This window comes from Pipistrellus hanaki (genome assembly GCF_964339955.1).
Source record: "Pipistrellus hanaki genome assembly, chromosome: 3".
Taxonomy (NCBI): Eukaryota; Metazoa; Chordata; class Mammalia; order Chiroptera; family Vespertilionidae; genus Pipistrellus; species Pipistrellus hanaki.
The window spans coordinates 144,237,386-144,256,558 of record NC_140505.1 but is presented as its reverse complement, the minus strand read 5'-3'; the positions used below and the strand labels follow the sequence as shown (position 1 = coordinate 144,256,558).

Genomic DNA, 19,173 nt, shown 5'->3' with positions numbered 1-19,173 from the left:
CAGCTTCTGTATCAGTTGTGCTTTTGTTTTGCTTTTTAGGTATTCCAAATGCTGCTAGAGTTCTTGAAGCAAAATATTACCAAGGTTTGGGAAATGCTTTCTTAACAAAATATTGCTACCCCACAATAGTTATATCTCTTCTCCAGTCTGGTGCTTTTGAATTAATATGCCAACCACATTTGTTCCTTTACAAGTCTATTTAAAATATATTTTATTGATTTTGTACAGAGAGGAAGGGAGAGAGATAGTTAGAAACATCGATGAGAGAGAGTCATCGATCAGCTGCCTCTTGCACACCCCCTACTGGGGATATGCCCGCAACCAAGGTACATGCCCTTGACCGGAATCAAACCCGGGACCCTTCAGTCCCCAAGCCGACGCTCTACCCATTGAGCCAAACTGGTCTCGGCTACAAGTCTATTTATTAACATCATGCGTATAATTATCAAACCTGTGTTCTCTGGCACGTCACTATAAAGAATTTTGCTCCTTGAGGAAAAGTCCCTGCCTTACACTTTTTTGTATATTTTATACTGTAGTCTCCTTATTAACTACTTTGTGCTAACATAACTACATGCTGAGCTGTGTGTGTGTGTGTGTGTGTGAGAGAGAGAGAGAGAGAGAGAGAGAGAGAGAGAGAGAGAGAGAGAAAGAGAGAGAGAGAGAGAGAGAGGGAGAGAAAATTGGTTTTACAAGAAATAAGAGTAGGACTTTTGATCCTTTAATTCCCATTCATAAGGAGAAATCAGAATGATTTCCAAATTTGAAGAAAGTTGAAACATTTCATGGTTGTGTAGATATTAAAATGTTTAGTATATTTTCCCACCACAATGGGAAATGGATATGGTAAATTTTTTGCATCCAGAGGTTGAATACTAGGACAGCCTACTTACTATCTGAACTCTTCTATAAGGACATAGAAAAGCTATACATGCCATTTACATTTGCAATGGAGAAAGTGCTAATTATCCACTTATGTTCTTTTTCTGTAAAAAGACTACCAGAAAACTTTGATTCCATATTTCCTGGATTACTAGTAAATGTTTACCAAAAATCTGCACAGTGACTACATTTCATTCTAAAGTTTAAAGTGCCAGTACAGACTAGTGCAACTAGTGGCAAAAATGTTGAAGGTACACAAATCCTAATCATGGATAAGTTTACCATGCCTAAGCAGAGATACTGCCTGGTAAATGCATAGAATCAAAGCTGTCCAACTTTATGGACTAAAATATGTGAGCACATATATGGAAATATGTAATTTCCATAAGGACATTTTGCTTTTAGCACAATTTACCAAGCAATGTTTGATAGCTTTCTACTGCCATCTACTGGTGTGAGGTAATATATAGAAATAAAAGGGAATTAGTTCTGTTGAATACTTAAAATATTCTTTTCTGAGGATAATACAATTTCCTTATGGTTCATACAGTATTTACTTTGTAGTATGCTTTTAGTGAACAGACTCTGTAAATCTTTCTCCACTATTACAATGTGCAATTTTTCTGTTTTAAATTTCTGATCAAACCTTTTCCCCCCCTTTGTCATCCCTTCTTAGTTTAATGGATCGAGAAGTGGCATTGCTGGCTGAAATGGACAAAGTGAAAGCTGAAGCAAGTAAGACTGATCTTTAATTAAAGCCATTACAAGTTAGTAGGTCCTTCTCAACTCTTATAGCTAAAGCTCAATAAATGTCAAAAAAAGAAAGTTTATATATTTAATTAAAAAATCTTGAGCAGTTGTATTGCACTAGTGTATGAATTTTTTCAGCAAAACAACTTTACAAGAGCCTGTTTTTAAAGTATTTCCAAATGTTAATATTTTAGAGTTCAGTGTATAAGAAACTGCATCATGGTGTCTTCCACCACAACATCTGTTTAGGAAAATAAAGTCTCCTGCAGGTGCTTGGAGTTTTATTTTATTTTTCTCCTGTGATTGAAGATTTCCTACGGCACAATCAGAGGAGACGTTCACGTTGCCTACAATTTAGCGTATACATTCATGTCATTAGCTATTTCAGAACTTTTTTTTTTTTTTAATATATTTTATTGATTTTTTGCAGAGAGGAAGGGAGAGAGATAGAGAGCTAGAAACGTCGATGAGAGAGAAACATCGACCGCTGCCTCTTGCACACCCCCACTGGGGATGTGCCCGCAGCCAAGGTACAAGCCCTTGACCGGAATCGAACCTGGGACCTTTCAGTCCGCAGACCGATGCTCTACCGCTGAGTCAAACCAGTTTTGGCCTCAGAACTTATTTTTCTCAGTTTATACAATAGTATTTACTCAGTGTCTAATCATTTGGGTAGAAGAAAATCGATGGATTGAGGGTTCAAGATATTTTGACTAGGATTCCTTGAAAGCTTACAAAATAGATTCTGGAGGAATCTATTGGGTAATTTGTGGGTAATTAATAAAATACCTGATTTGGTAATTTCTATAAGCATCAGTTAAAAATAATACAGCTGTATGAAAGTTAACTGCAGCTTATCTGATGGCATTACTTTGGGGCTTTTCAGCAGCAGGTTTTACTTTCATGCATCAAATGCCAAATTTATAATTAAGAAGGTTGTTTCTTGCCTTGGCCAGTTCGCTCAACTATTAGAGTTTGGCCCACAGACCAAAGGGTTATGAGTTCCATTCCTGGTCAAGGGCATGTATGTACTTCGGTTGCAGGCTCCCTAACCCAGGTAGGGGCACATGCAGGAAGCACCAGTCAGCGTGTCTCTCACATTGCTGTTTCTCTCTTTCTGTCTCTCTCCTCCCTCCCTTCCACTCTCTCTAGAAAACAATAGAAAAATATCCTCTGGTGAGAATAAAAAGTAAATAAAATAAAAGTAATGTTTTTGATGTTTGTTTTTTTCAATATATTTTTATTGATTTCGGAGAGGCTGGGAGAGGGTGTGAGTGTTAGAAACTATCAATAATGAGAGAGAATCATTGATCAGCTGGGGATTGAGCCCAAAACCCAGGCATGTGTCCTGACCAGGAATCAGATGGTGACCTCCTGGTTCATAGGTCAATGCTCAACCACTGAGCCACGCCTGTTGGGCAAAGGATGTTTCTTTTAACCTGCTTTTAAACTGGTAAGAATGGAAATAGTTAAGATAATGACTCACAATTAAATAATTTGTGTCAATGGTCATGGCAGGAGGAGGCAACTTTGAAGCACTGAGCTGAATTTAATTTTTATCCATTTTAACCTGAAAAGTTCAAATATAGCAGAGATGTTACCCACTGTTTTTCAGAGGTAAGATTTCATTTAAATTGAGTGATATATCCTGAAATTTCTAAATGTGACAATTTTAGTCCTTTCATAAACCTGTGTTCTTTTTTAAGATGACAGTTCAGATAACAAATCTAGTAAGAACACATAGCCCTTAATATTTAAAATAGAGAGGCTGATACAGTTAATTCCCACCACCCAGCTTCAACCAGTTATCAATTCATGGCCAATCTTATTTTATCAAATTCAGAACTATAGTTTTACTGAACTTGATCAATTTTATATATTTCTCCCTTGCTAAAAATCCTGGTTCTCAGTGACACTAATGTAATTACTCATTTACCAAAACTATCAATAAGGGGCTGCTTTTTTTAAATACGCTATATAGTTTTATTAATTTATATGTTCATAGTACTTTACAATTCAGAGGTTTTTTTTTTACTGATATGCCATCTTCATGTCAACTTTATGAGATAGGGTTTCCTTTTCTTTTTTCCATTTCATAAATGAAAAAAACTAATTATTTGGAAAAAATGTGACTTGTTCAGAGTCATATAATTAGGTTCTCTGAGTTAATCTGATATATGTAGAAATCTTTACCCAACACGCTTTCTCCATTTTAGAATCCTAGAATGCTGGAGCTGAGAGAAAGTGAATTTGATACAAATAGCAAGTAGGTTTTATCTTGGGAGCCAGACCAATAGATCATTTGTAGCTTTTCGTCCTTGGTGTTTGTAGGCATGTTTCTACTTTATTGGGAAAGTATGCCCTTACACATTAACCTGACATGGGTATGGGCAATCTATGGGTGGCATATATGTGGCAAGCAGGTTAAGAAAACTTGCTAAAGAGGCTCTGCTGGATTGGCTCAGTGAATGGAGCATTGGCCTGCGGACTAAAGGGTCCCAGATTCAATTCTGGTCGGGGGTATGTGCCTTGGTTGCCGGCACATCCCCAGTAGGGAATGTGCAGGAGGCAGCTGATTGATGTTTCTCTCTCATTGATGTTTCTAACTCTATCCCTCTCCCTCCCTGTCTGTAAAATAAATCAATAAAATATATTTTTTAAAAATAAAGTGGTTCAACTTGATGTAATACCTGATGTACCTCTTTGAAAAGTTTATTTCTTCTAAAATAAATTTGGTTAATTATCAATAGATTACAGGATTATGTGTATATCAGTTGGTAATTGAGTTTGATTACATGTTAACAGAGTAGCCTAAATAAATGTGAGTTTATTTTTTTCTTGTGAAATGAAAGGTGATCCAAGGCTGAAGGGAATCTCCAAAATGACATGGGAGACCCAGCCTTCTCTATTCTACCCAGACATCCTTAGAGAGTTTATGGTCAAAGAGGCTCCAGTCAAGAAAGAGCAAAATGTTACATGCTGCCCAAGACTCCTTTAAAGAGCTTTCCTGTGAACCTCACCCTGTGAGTTCTGCTTAGATCTCAGTGGCCAGACTGTATCATATGACTGTCTTATCTGTAGCAGAGTCAGGAAATACAGAATTTTGCCTAAATAGTTTCATACCCAACAATATTGGACTTCTGGCAGGAAGAACAGGTGAATGAATATGCAGTCATTAACAGTCTTTGCTATCTCTGTTTTTCCCCAAATGAGAATACACTCACCTCGTCAATGGCATCACCTCCAAAGTGTCATCTAGTTAGTATACTCAGCTGAAAGTTAGGACTTCTGGGGAATTTCAGATCTTTTAACAGGTCTGGATATGGCACACTGCTGTGTGGAGCCCCATAAAGTAAAACAAAAATTAAATGCCGCCTCCTCGAATATTATTCTGATAGAGAAATAATTATAGCAAGAATTATAGTAAAAGTTCCCATCTGGAAAAGCAGTCATCAAATCTTACTGGACAGGAATAGCAGTCCCTGGCCTGTTGGAAGAGAAATTTCCTTGGTTTATCCGGCAGCCCTGGTTCTGATTTCTAGGAGGACTTTTTGCCCTCTATAGTCTCTATTCTCTACTCTGAGAGGTTTATAGTTTGTTTGTTGTCCTTCTCAGTCATATCTGAGTTACACATCTGGGAGCATGCTAAAGATGTTTCTTAACAGGCTGTAAACAACCTAAATATCCAGCATTAGAGAAACTTGATAAATTATTATGGTATATCCATATATTAGACTACTAAGTGGCTATTCAACAGCAAGGGAGAACCAATGTATTAACGGGAATTGAACCTCACGATATGCTAAGTAAAAATAGCTAAGGTAGCCATAGCCGGTTTGGCTCAGTGGATAGAACTGAAGAGTCCCCGATTCAGTTCTGATCAAGGACACATGCCTGGGTTGTGAGCTTGATCCCCCGTAGGGGACATGGCAGGAGGCAGCCGATCAATTATTCTCTCTTTTCATTGATGTTTTTATCTCTCTCTCCCTCTCCCTTACTTTCTGAAATCAATTTTTTAAAAATAATTTTACAAAGTAGTTTTCCATGAACTATTAAAAAAAAATAAAAGTTAAGTTAATGGGAGGACCACGTATATGATACACTCACATGAGTGAAAAATAGTTAAGGTAATGGGAGGACCACATATATGATACACTTGCATCAGTGAGGAGAAGCTAAAAGGGAGAGAGATAAATGTTATATATGCATAGACTATATTTGGAGGTATACGTAAGAAATTAACTGGTTTCCTCTGGGGAGGGGACCACAAAGTCAGAAGTAGGAGAGACACTTTAACTTTTCATTTAATGCTCTTTATTCTAGGTAAGTCTTTTTTACCATGTGTGTATATTCTGTTTTAACTTATATGATTCTTTAAAAAGTTTTTAAAATTGATTTTAGAGAAGAAGGGAGAGGAAGAGAAACGTCAGTGTGAGAACAAAACATTGAAAGGCTGCCTCCTGTACGACCCCCACCGGGGAGTGAGCCCACAGTCTGGGCATACTGAGCTATCCCAGCCAGGGCGTTAATTTATGTTTCTTGATAAAATTTTTAAAAAATGTATTTTCATGGGAAGAGGAAAAAGAGAAATGACAAATGATTTATGTGTCTTTTTTATTTAATGGAGTCTTTACCTTTTAACGGCCTTTAGAGTCACTCAAGAAGGTGGAAACTGGACCTTTGGCTCTCCAAATACATTCAGCAAGGCCTGTATTTCCAATTCTTTATCCTATTGAGCCAGAACATAGAGTTATACTCCTTTTTCCTCTACAGTGGAAATTTTGCTCAGCCGACAAAAGAAAGCTGAACTTCTAAAGAAGATGACTGATGTGGCTGTTCGAATGTCAGAAGAGCAGTTGGTTGAGCTCAGAGCTGATATCAAGGTAAAACTTCCTTCTCCTTTTTGCCTTTCTTCTTGCCCTCCAGGACTAAAGTAACAAATCTCCATAATTCATGGCCATATCTAATATAATGAATTCATGATCTTTCCTTTCAAAACCTGGCCCTCGTTCAGGTTCCTTTTCTCTGTAAGTGGTACTGTCATCTATCCACTTTTCCAAGCTGGAAACTTTGGGAAATTTCTCCTTTCCAGCATGAAGTCCATCAGCAGACCCTGTCCATTTGAATTCCTACTGAATCTCAGATCTGACCTTTTCTCTTCATCACCACCACCACTGTCATGAGCAAGTAGCTGCTGTAATAGCCTCATAACTGATTCTGTTCACACTCTCCATCCCTCCAAATCTGTTCCTCACACTGCAGTAACCTACTTCAAATTTTCCATTTCTTTTATTATTATTTGTTTTGAAACATTGATATGAAAGAGACATATCAATTGGTTGCCTCCTATACATGCTCCAACTGGGGCCTAGGATCAAACCTGTAACCCAGATACATGCCCGTGACCAGGAATTGAACCCTGTGACTCTTTAGTGCAAGGGGCAAAGCTCTAACCACTGAACACATGGACCAGGGCTCCATTGCTTTAGGATAAAGACTGTAATCCTTAGCAAAGCCTGTAGGGCTCTGTGGAGTTGGCCCTGCCAGCATCATTCTTTCACACCATGCCCCCTTGTTCTCAGTTCCAGCCATATTAACTTTTCCTTTCTGCAGACACATCCTGCTCCCTCCTGCTGGAGGACTACTACACATGCTATTCATCTGTCCAAAATACTCTTCCCTCCCTGCCACTCCCAGCACACAGTTACTCACAATCTACTCATCCTTCCTGGTTTTCTTCCTATTTTGTGCCTTCATAGCAGTTATATTCCATGTACATTTGATTAATCTGTTATTCTCACTAGCTGGTGAACTTTACAATGGCAAAACTGCTGACTCTTCAGTGCCTAGCATAGTATCTTGGCATATAACAGGTATTCAGTAAATAAGTAAATATTTATTTATGTACTAGTACAGTGGTCGGCAAACTGCAGCTCGCGAGCACATTCAGCTCTTTGATTTCTTGAGTGTGGCTCTTCCACAAAATATCTGTGCCATTGAAACGTACAGTGCAATAGAAACTTCATGGCCCATGCGCAGAAGTTGGTTTTTGGCTCTCAAAATAAATTTTAATTGTTGTATTATTGATATTTGGCTCTGTTGACTAGTAATGAGTTTGCCGACCACTATACTAGTATGTGTATATGTATGTATGTTTGTATTTTGTTCATCCTCACCTGAGGATATTTTTCTCATTGCTTTTTCAGAGAGTGTGGAAGAGGGAGGCACGGAGGGAGGAAGAGAAGGGGTAAGAGAGAGAAAGAAACATCGATGTGAGAGACATCTATCAGTTGCCTCCTGCATGCATCCCAACGGGGGGGGGGGGGGGGGCGGGGGGGGGGAGTGAACCTGAGACCCAGGATGTGTCCTTGACTGGAAATCAAACCTGCAACCCTTTGGTGCGCAGGCTGATGCTATAATCACTGAGTACACTGACCAGGGCTATCCTATATAATAAAGATATAATATGCAAATTGACTATCACTCCAACACACAAGATGGTTGCCCCCATGTGAACACAAGATGACCAGCAGGGGAGGGCAGTTGTGGGTGATCAGGCTAGCAGTGGAGGGCAGTTAGGGGCAATCAGGCCTGCAGGGGAGAGGTTAGGGGTTGATCAGGCTGGCAAGCAGAAGCAGTTAGGGGCAATCAGGCAGGCAGGCAGGCAGTGGATTTGGAAGCCAGCATTTGGAAGCCAGCAGTCCTGGATTATGAGAGAGATGTCTGACTGCCCTAGAGGGGTCCAGATTGGAGAGGATGCAGGCTGGGCTGAGGGACACACACACAACACACACACACACCCTATGCACAAATTTCGTGCACCAGTCCTCTAGTTTTTAAATATGTTTTATTGAGTTTAGAGAGAAAGGAAGGGAGAGGGGGAGAGAGAGAGATAGAAACATTGATGAGAGAGAAACATTAATCAGCTGCCTCCTGCATGGCCCCCACCGGGATCAAGCCCACAATATGTGCAGGTGTCCTGACTGGGATATGAACCTGTGACTTCTTGGTGCATGGATTGATGCTCAACCACTGAGTCACACCATTTGGACAGTGTTTAGTAAATATTTAAATGGTTGGTCCAGCCCTGGCCAGTTTGGCTCAGTGGATAGAGTATTGGCCTGTGGACTCAAGGGTCCCAGATTAGATTCTGATCAAGAACATGTACCTTGGTTACAGATACATCCCCAGTGAGGGGTGTGCAGGAAACAGCTGTTTGATGTTTCTCTCTCATCAATGTTTCTGACTCTCTCTCCCTCTCCCTTCTTCTCTGTAAAAAATAAATAAAATATACTTTTTGGAAATAAATAGTCGATTCTGATTTTATAGAGAAATATGAGCAATTTGAGATGTTAATTATATTATAATTTGTAAAGATTACTTGTGTTTAACACTCATACATTTTTTTAAAACTTTTAATTTTTTTTCAATTACAGTTGACATGCAATATTATTTTATATTAGTTTTAGGTGTATAGCATTGTGGCTGACAATCATATAATTTACAAGATGATTCCCTCCCATTTCAACTACCCACCTGGCATACATATCGATAGTTATGACAATATTATTGACTATATTTTCTATGCTGTACTTTACATCACCATGGCTATTTAGTGACTACCAATATGTACTCCTTAATCCCTTCACCTTTTTCATCCATAACCCCAACCCCTCTCTGTCTCTCCCCTCTGGCAACCATCAGCTTGTTCTCTGTAGCTATTAGTCTGTTTCTATTTTGTTGGTTTATTTTGTTCTTTAGATTCTACATGAAAGTGAAATCAGATGATACTTGTCTTTATCTGTCTGACTTTTTTCACTTAGCATAATACCCTCTAGATCCATCCATTTTGTTGCAAATGGCAAGATTTCCTTCTTTTTTATGGTTGAGTAAATTCCATATATGTATATATCAAACTTTTTTTTTTTTAACACTTACTGGAGGATATTTTTTTCCATTGATTTTTAGAGAAAGTCGAAGTCGGGGAAGCAGGGAAAAAAGAGAGAAACATTGACACGTGAGAGGCACATCAATTGGTTGGTTCTCACATGAGTCCAGACAGGGTTTGGGAATCAAACCTGCAACCCTTTGATTTGAGGGCCAATGTCAGGGGTACCACAACTTTTTTTTTTTTTTTTAATATATATTTTATTGATATTTTACAGAGAGGAAAGGAGAGAGATAGAGAGAAACATTGATGAGAGAGAATCATCGATCAGCTGCCTCTTGCACACCCCCTACTGGGGATGTGCCCACAACCAAGGTACATGCCCTTGACCGAAATCGAACCCGGGACCTTTCAGTCCGCAGGCCAACGCTCTATCCACTGAGCCAAACTGGTTTTGGCTTCCACAACTTTCTTATCCACTCATCTTTTGCTAGGCATTTAGGTTGCTTCCATGTCTTAGCTATTGTAAATAACACTGCAGTGAACAAGGGATTGCATAAATCTTTTTGAATTCCTATTTTGGGTTTCTTTGGGTATATACCCAGAAGTGAAACCACTAGGTCATAAGGCAAGTCCATTTTAATTTTTTGAGGAACTTTTACCGTTTTGGTTTTTTTTAATCCTCACTTGAGGATATTTTTCCATTGATTTTTAGAGAGAGTGGAAGGAAGGGAGGAGGAGTGGGGAGAGAAAAAAGCATCGATGTGAGAGACATGTCAATTGGTTGCCTTCTGCACGCACCAATGGGGTCCAGGGATTGAGCCTGCAACCACGGTACATGCCATGCCCTTGATGGGAGTCAAACCTGCGACCCTTTAGCCCAAGGGTTGACACTAACCACTGAGACAAACTGGCTACAGCAGTATGGACATTTTAACGATGTTAATTCTTCCTATTCATAAACACAGTATATGCTTCCATTTTTAAGGGAGCGCAAAAGTAGATTTACAGTTGTGTGTAGGCGAAACAGAATTTATTCTTGTATTATTATTTATTAGTTATTGTGTTTCCATATTAACAATTATAAACCTACTTTTGCCCCACCCTATATTTGTATCTTCTTCAATTTCTTTCTTTTTGTCTTACAATTTTTCCAAGTATAAGTCTTTTATCTCCTTGGTTAAATTTATTCCTAGGTATTTTAGTTTCCCTTTTTATTAGTTCATTACTGGTGTATTAAAATGCAACTGATTTCTGAAAAATTTTATTTCCTACTACTAGACTGATTTATCGGTTCTAGTAGTTTTTTTGGTGCAATATTCAGAGTTCTTAACACATAAACATTTTAAATTCATAGCTAAAGAACAGTGTTTCTGCCCTAACCAGTGTTGCTAAGTGGTTAGAGCATCAGCCCACGAATTGAAGAGTCATGGGTTTGATTCCAGTCAAGAGCACATACCTGGATTGCAGGTTCGATCCCCAGCCCGTGTTTTACACAAACCCTAGGTTATGTTAGTACTTCCACTTCTTCCCCTTAGACTCTATTGGGGTGAAATAGCAAAACAATGCAAAATTTTAATTACAATTTTCTGATTAAAACTATATTACTAAATTTTATAGCAAGTCGTCTTCATATTGATGCCAGTCAGTCTCAATCAACTATCTGGGAGAAGCCGGAAACCCCTTTGGAATTAAGATGAGAATTCTGGCTCTCACAGGCTTCATCTGTTTTCCTTCCCACGTGGTTGAAAAGCTGCTAGAAATATTTCTGCAGGCTGACTAAGGATCTGTTTCTCTCCACATTTTCAGTGTACTGAAGTGGGTGCTATGCAATTTAAATGTCTTATTTCCAGATCATTTTATTTCCGTCATTCGTTATGTCTTTGGCTCAACAAACTCTAGAATTTGTTTCAGACTTAATCTCAGACTGATACCACATGTCGAAGGCTTTGTCACAGAACTTTGTGTCCTTTCCTGAGCCATAATATACTCTGAAGCTTTAGGGCTTCAAAGGCCAGAGGTAATTTTTTTTTAAAATATATATTTATTGATTTTTTACAGAGAGGAAGAGAGAGGAATAGAGAGTTAGAAACATCGATGAGAGAGAAACATCGATCGGCTGCCTCCTGCACACCTCCTACTAGGGATGTGCCCGAAACCAAGGTACATGCCCTTGACCGGAATCGAACCTGGGACCTCTCAGTCTGCAGGCTGACACTCTATCCACTGAGCCAAACCAGTCAGGGCCAGAGGTAATTTTTATTTCTCCTTTCCTTTTCACTGCTTCTAGACGCATCTCAAGGATTCTGTTGCATTCAGTTCTACTACTTGAACATCTGAGGTAGAATTAGAACACTGCCAAGACTGCTCTAATGAGCTTAATTCTTCTAAATTTTATCTAGGAGAATTATAACTTTTCTTTTTTATTTCCTTTTCATCTTAAAGTGATTCCCGGCTACATTAATTGAAATAGACCCTCAGAAACACTATTCCTAACATGTATTTAGTCCCTCATTTTCTGTAGTATAGTTAGTTTTTGGCCCAAGAGGTTGATTACTTCTCAGCTCAGTCAGCTTAAAAGGGTTAAATTATATACAGCACAAACTTCTCATTTGTAAAGTTGATTTTTTCAGCCGAAACCGGTTTGGCTCAGCGGTAGAGCGTCGGTCTGCGGACTGAAAGGTCCCAGGTTCGATTCCGGTCAAAGGCATGTACGTTGGTTGCGGGTACATCCCCGGTAGGGGGTGTGCAAGAGGCAGCTGGTTGATGTTTCTCTCTCATCGATGTTTCTAGCTCTCTATCTCTCTCCCTTCCTCTCTGTGAAAAATCAATAAGATATATTTTTTTAAAAAGTTGATTTTTTCACATGAATGATTTTTCTTCTCAAGAAATTTTCTATTTCAAGGACTAACAAATCCTACTTTGCAAAGAGTTGAAGTGGGTTTCCTAAGGAAGTTTTTACTAAAGAACCAGACCATCTTTTAAACAGGATCATTGTTGTAACTACAGAGCGTTTTTGGTGCTGCCTCTGTTTATAAACTGTGAGCTATATAAAATGTATAAAATGGAACAATGTGGAGAATCGCCAACAGTGGAAAGTGGCCCTCTCTTATACGTAAATTCTTTGTCCTTTCTCTGCAGTTTCTGGTGATTATACTTAGTGGGGTTTGACCATCGTGTAGTATTTCATAAAGCTCCTAAATAGACTTCTCTTTGGGCTCTGAAGAAAATGACTGAATTTTGTCAGTCACCCAGCATTGGTAATATTGTGGCCACTGAGAAAACTTTGAAGCAATAAAATAATTCAATTGAAAATAATTCTGTTTCATTCATACGTAGCAGGCAGTCGATTCCATGTACACTGTGTGTCTCACCTGAGGCTTTTCTTGGCCCTTTCTCCAGCACTTCGTTAGTGAGCGTAAATATGACGAGGATCTGGGGAGAGTAGCCCGGTTCACCTGTGACGTAGAGACGCTAAAGAAGAGCATCGATTCGTTTGGACAAGGTGAGAGAGAGAGATTCTGGGCACTGGAGATGGTGGTGAGAAGACCACACTGTATTCATTAGAGACTGGAGTGCTGGTTGGCTTCTCTACTGATTCTTCTTTCGTGCCTCTTGTGTTTTGTTTGTTTTTATGAAAAGTAGCTCTGAGATCTTTAAGAAGTCATTGGATGCAGATGCTTGAAGCACAGGATGAGCTCCCTAAATTTGCAATAAGATTTTTTTCATCCATTCTCTGTTGAGTTGAGAGTGTATGATATGAAGTATAAAGAGCATGGGGCTCTGGAGTCAGACCAAAGTTGCCTCTACTCATTTTCTTCCTCTGGAACTTCATTATACCTACCTTGCTTGGCATACAATAGGTGATAAAACAATAGCTTCAAAGGGGGTGGTGCCTCTAAGGTGAGAGTTTGTGTGCCACCAAGCCTGAACTCAGCTCCTTGGTTCTTTCCATCTCAGCATGAAAGTGAAATGTTGATTCTAGGGCAATGATTGTGAACTCAGCACTAGTCCAGGCTTAACACCAAGAAAAAAAATCTAGTGGGGAGCATTAAACCATTGAATTTTGACAAAATTCGAAATGAAAATGTTAATTTTTTCCCGCTAAATTGGTATTTTGAGTTTGGGATCATTTTTGCGAAAGAAACTTAGGAAGATACGTTTGTTACAAAGACTAGTTCTGTTCATATTAATTAATTAGTTCATATTAACTAATTAACTTGATTAATTATACTGTGCATCGTTCAAATTTTTTTTAAAAAAGATTAGCTCTTTACCTTTGTCTTTCTTTGTAGAGTCTGTACTTTAGTGTTCATCCTTAGGAACTGTATATATGGCTTATATTATTATTCCTAGGTTTAGTTAACTGCCAGAGCCAGGATCTTGGTCGTGGGAAGTGTCAAGAAGTCACTAATGGGTAGGCGGATAGGTCACTCTGTTCTTAAACTGTTGGCTTGTTTCTAAGAGCAGTGGGGATTTGAAGGAAGAAGGCAGAAGAGAGATTTTTCCTTTTTGTTATCCTTTTTATAAGTGTTATTTACCTTAAAGTGCTCATTGTGAAATGGGGAAAACCTTACCCTTCATGCACTTTCATTGTATGACTGCATATTTCTTATATTTGTTTCAGTGTCCCATCCAAAGAACAGCTATTCAACCCGATCGCGATGTAGCTCAGTTACCTCTGTATCCCTGAGTAGCCTGTGTGATGCCCCTGCTGCTGCTGCTGCTGCTGTTGCTGTTGCTGCTTCTACCTGTGTCTCTGCTCCCAGCCTTACAAGTGCTCACAAGAAAATCTCGGCACCAGGAGAGACTCCTGTGGGCAGAGCAGACTCCAGTGGCCAGTCCGATCAGCCTCATCGCCAGGTAACCTGGCTTCCACACTGAGCTAGTCAGGAAGAAAGCCACCAGATTATCAGTTTATTTTTTTTCTTTGTTGTTGTTTTAATATATAGGTTGTCATGGTTTAAGTGCTAACAGTTCAGTACAGTACCTTCCTCTCTTTATTCCCTCCAGCCCGTTAGTTCCAGAGAAAGCTTTTTGAATGTATGTTCCAAACCACCAGCCAATTTAGATTTTCTTGTTGCCAAGACTGCTGACTTTCTGATGTTGGCAGTGATTCTAGCTGTCGTAGGTCGTATCGCCTGGTAATTAGTCACATTGGGAGTCGTGCATCCATCTCGAGGTAGATAAATACCACAGTGGCAGGTTCACCAGAATGAAGCAGCAACTCCCTAGAAGTACAACATAGAATATACTGGAGAGTGTGAACTTGGTTCCCTAAAGAGTGAACACAAGAAAGTTGAAGCATAATCCATAGTTTCTTTTTCTTGGTTTGAAAAATATACACAAGAGCAGTTGAAAGCAGTGCTGTCAGTAATTCTTCAGAATTGAAATTGGAAAACAAAAATAAAATCCCATTCCATAAACTTTCTGGGTTATAATGTAAAAATATACTGCATGTCATAGCAGTGTGATTAAATCTATGGTTTATATAGCAAAACTGATCATAATGATGTTTCTTTTATTATAACAAATGTTCATTATCTTTACAAATTATTTATCATCTGCAAAGCTCAGACATGTGATAAGATCCTTGCCCAATTGAGGGCTTGTAACAAACCAAGGAATGTTCTTCCTCCTCTAGCATGTGCCCAGCTAAAGAAAAGTAACCTCCTCTTCAGAGGAGAAGGGCCTAGTGGTGTAAGGCAGGGAAAATAGTGAAAGAATGATTATTTCTGATAGCAGGCAGAATTCTGTGAATCTTGAGAGAGAACTGAGTCGCAAGTATGGGCTACCACAGTGATGCTGTCAGAATACTCCACAAACTGAACTGGAACAAATGGAGTAGCACAATGCCAGAGTGCTTTGAACATCATATTCTTTCATCCATAGGTGTTGCCGAGGAACCGACGAGGAGGACAAGGCTACAGGCCACAAGGCCAGAAGTTCAGTGACCCCACGAACCAAGGACGACACGATAGTACAGGTCGTCACAGAAATAGCTCATGGTTTTCATCCAGTTCCAGGAATCAGAGTTCACAACCCCAGGCACCAGGAAATGCCAGTGGACGGGGCCAGGCGCGCTCTGCAGGGAGCAGTGGGACTGGAGCCGGCACGGAACCCAGCCCACCTAAGCCCTCATTCAAAAAGGGCCCACTGCCCCAGCGCAAACCCAGGACCTCTCATCCTGCAGCTGTGAACTCTTGAGGGAAATTCCATTGGCCTCTCTCCTTTATCCCACATAATTCAACTTGATAACTGAACTTTAGGAAACTTATAGTTACATTTAATGACAAAAAGAAGTTTTCGCATATCAGTTGTTATATAGCATTCTAAATATTTCTTTCCTCATTTTCTCTTTATCATTTTTGGAGGGGAATCTGTTTTTCCCCCCTTGACCTTTCCCAGTGATTTGGATTCATTCTGATTGGTCATTTCTACCAGGAATCATGGGCAATGATGGCCACGTTTCCCAAGAGTAAGCAGTGCTCTTCCCAGGGCACCAGGCCTTTCAGTTGCCCACAGAGGCCGTCCCCACAGCCCCCACGGTCAGGCTCTCAGGAGTGGCTGGATCGGAGCTAGTCCTGCTGCCTTTCCAGTCTAAGCCACATGCTTGTCAGGTTCCCTCTTAACAGCAGTTTAACCAGGAGAGGCACTGAGGGGCTTGTGTACTGCACTGAATTAGTCAGAGAAGGGGAACTTTAATCGGTGAGAAGGAAAAAAGACCAGGAAATATTTGAGAATCTGCCTCTCATAAAGTGCCTGAGATTGACACTCAGATCAGGGTTTCAGTCTCCTGCTTGGCATGATAGCTTAACCTGCAGTTTCTTCAAAATGTCCAAAGCTTTGTTTCCTTAATTTCCTTAGACTGCAAATGTGTCTAGGGAAGTCCATGGGAAAATAGCATTTATTTAAAGTTAAAAGAAGGGGAAAAAGTATTTCTTTGCTTTAATGTTTGAAGATTTTTGTTGTTATTATTCTCAAATCCTATTCTTATCCTGAATCAAATTTATAGCTATGTAATTAGTGTTAATCTAAGTGTTACTCATCAAAAAATTGCCGCAGTCTTTAGAGTTGAGTAAATAAAAACAACTGCATAAATGTTCCCACATTTGTTTCCCAGCGGCAAGTGACTTCATTTCATTATCTTTTTCTTGGGGCCTCATGCGGTAGAAGCCTCTGAGACAGCTTGTTCGGGGCTTAAGTGAGGGTGTCTGATGCTTAAGTCATCTGTCCGCTGCTTAGCTTCAGAACCAAATTAAAATGTGAAGAGCCAGAATGAGCAAATGCAGCTGTTCCTGTGGGAAAGATTCATAGAATAGGGAAATGGTGACTTTCCAAAGGGGAGCTTACCAGTTTAGAAAAACCACAGCTGCCAGCGGCTCTCCCAGGCAACCAAAGGTTATATCAGCACCCCTCCTTCCTGCCTATCCCTTGACAGGAGTAGTGAACGTAACCGTATAATTGAGCTCCCACACGTAGCAGGTGGCATTGGTGCCAGACCCTTGCACCCTATCCCCACCCCAGCATCTATGATTTAATAACAGCAGAGCGATTTATTTCGCCAGTGTTTGTTCTCCCAGGTCTGAAGCCCAGACTGCAAGTGGCAGCGGAGCAGAACCCGGCTGCCTCGGGGCTTCTCCGGGCTCTTTGGCTGAAGCTGAGCTGCCTGGTTCAGGTTGGTTGAACAGATTTAGAGAGAATGAGAGATTGTGTGTGTCTTTCAGTAATGAAAACAGTAGTCAAGGAGTACTGGGAAGCCATTTTCTAAAAGGCTCATCACCTCATTTTGAGGAATTTGTCCAACAACACCATCAGCCTGGTAGGTATAGGAAAAAAACCCCTGCTTTTCTGATTAATTGCTTACCTTTATAGGAAATCCAGAGATTAAAACAACCTTGAAGGATTCTGAGGTCTATCTCTGTATCTAAGCAGAACTGTATTTAACCATCCAGACAGATGGGAAGCCACTGTTTATGAAAAACAGTCTTTATGTTAAAATTAAAATCTTATAGAAAAGTATTTGAATATATTTTTCTGTGACCATAAAATGTTTGAAAATTATGAAGATTTTTCTACATTTTGTTTTTAATTATAAAAGTAGTATTTAAAATATCAAATAATTCAGAAATGTAAATGAAGAAAGTTAAAGTTTCTATTCCTCAGGGTTAGTAATGACTATTAATAATTTGATGTAGCCCAGCTGTTGTGGCTCAGTGATCAACCATCAACCCATGAATCCCGAGGTCACAGTTCGATTCCCAGTCAGGGCACGTGCCGGGTTGAGAGCTTAATCCCCAGTGTGGGGCATGCAAGAGGCAGCCTATCAATGATTCTCTGTCATCATTGATGTTTCTATCTCTCCCTCTTCCTTCCTCTCTGAAATCAATTAAAAAAATTTTTTTTTAAATAATAATAATTTGCTGTATACCCTTATAAATTCTTTAAGGCATATATGTGTATATACACATGAATATATAGGTTTTTTGTGTGTATGTGTTATACGGTTTTTTTTAATCATGTCTAAACCATAGTTCATTTAGGATCTTCTGTTGTAGATATTCTATCCCTAAATTTGCCAATTTGATTTTCTTCCATAAAGATAAGTTAGGTTTATCTTAAGTTTGAATTGTGCAGCCCATTCCCTGCTCTCCATATAGCTCTGGCTTTCCTAAGGAAGAGGGGCTCTGAACCCTGGGCAGCTCTCACTGGTCAAAGAGATCCTACCTCCTCATCATTGTTCCTTCCTTTTTCATTGCCTCTTAGAGATCAATGTCTTGCTTTTTCCCAACTTAGAGATAGGACTTGAAACTTCAGGTTGCTTATCTCTGGCAGTTATACGCCCCTGGAGAGAGAATGTTTAAGTTAGCATGGCTTCATTATGACCATCAGGTATTTCCTAGGCCCCTTATTTATCACAGTTCTTAAACCCTCTCTCCCTCCCTTCCACTCTCTTAAAAAAATTTTTTTAAATCCCTGGAAAAAATATCCTCAGGTGAGGATTAAGAATAAATGGATGTGCCGGGACCCGTTTGGCTCAATGGATAGAGCGTCGGCTTGGGGACTGAAGGGTCCCGGGTTCGATTCGGTCAAGGGCATGTACCTTGGTTGCGGGTATATCCCCAGTGGGGGGTGTGCAAGAGGCAGCTGATGGATGACTCTCTCTCATCGATGTTTCTAACTCTCTATCTCTCTCCCTTCCTCTCTGTATAAAATCAATAAAATATATTTAAAAAAAGAAAAAAAGAATAAATGGATGGTACAAAAGGATGCATGATGGAAGATAAAAAAAAAAAAAAGTCTTCCCCTATCTTGTCCCATTGATAAGTTTAATATATATCTTGCTACAAATTTTCTGAATTCAAACATGCAAATATATTTTTCTTTCTTTTAGGAATCAAAATATTCATACTTCCATAGAAGTGCTTTTTTCAGTTCTTACTTTTTATAAGTTTTTGTTTTGTTTACGAAAAATCAGTCTATAATAATAAAACCAAAATATGCTAATTAGACTGGACAACTTTCCAGACAAAGCTGGGGCTGAGAGGAAAGTCCAGGTCCCTGGTGCCAGAGGGAAGCCGATGCCAGCAGCGAGGGGGTGGGGGGAAGGAAGGCCGACTCTTGCACAAATTTCATGCATCGGGCCTCTAGTA

General features: G+C 39.6%; 1 protein-coding gene across 1 annotated transcript in view; it reads left to right on the top strand.

The window, feature by feature from the left end:
* SPATS2 (spermatogenesis associated serine rich 2) overlaps positions 1–18,725 on the top strand; it is an 84,361-nt gene extending 65,636 nt beyond the window's left edge. Inside the window, exons 10-14 of the mRNA XM_084877433.1 lie at positions 1,559–1,617; positions 6,406–6,515; positions 12,923–13,025; positions 14,148–14,383; positions 15,413–18,725. Of these exons, the coding sequence (XP_084733559.1) occupies positions 1,559–1,617; positions 6,406–6,515; positions 12,923–13,025; positions 14,148–14,383; positions 15,413–15,727 (823 nt within the window). The 3' untranslated portion in view covers positions 15,728–18,725. The remainder of the gene's footprint in view (positions 1–1,558; positions 1,618–6,405; positions 6,516–12,922; positions 13,026–14,147; positions 14,384–15,412) is intronic.
* Positions 18,726–19,173: the final 448 nt, after the last annotated feature.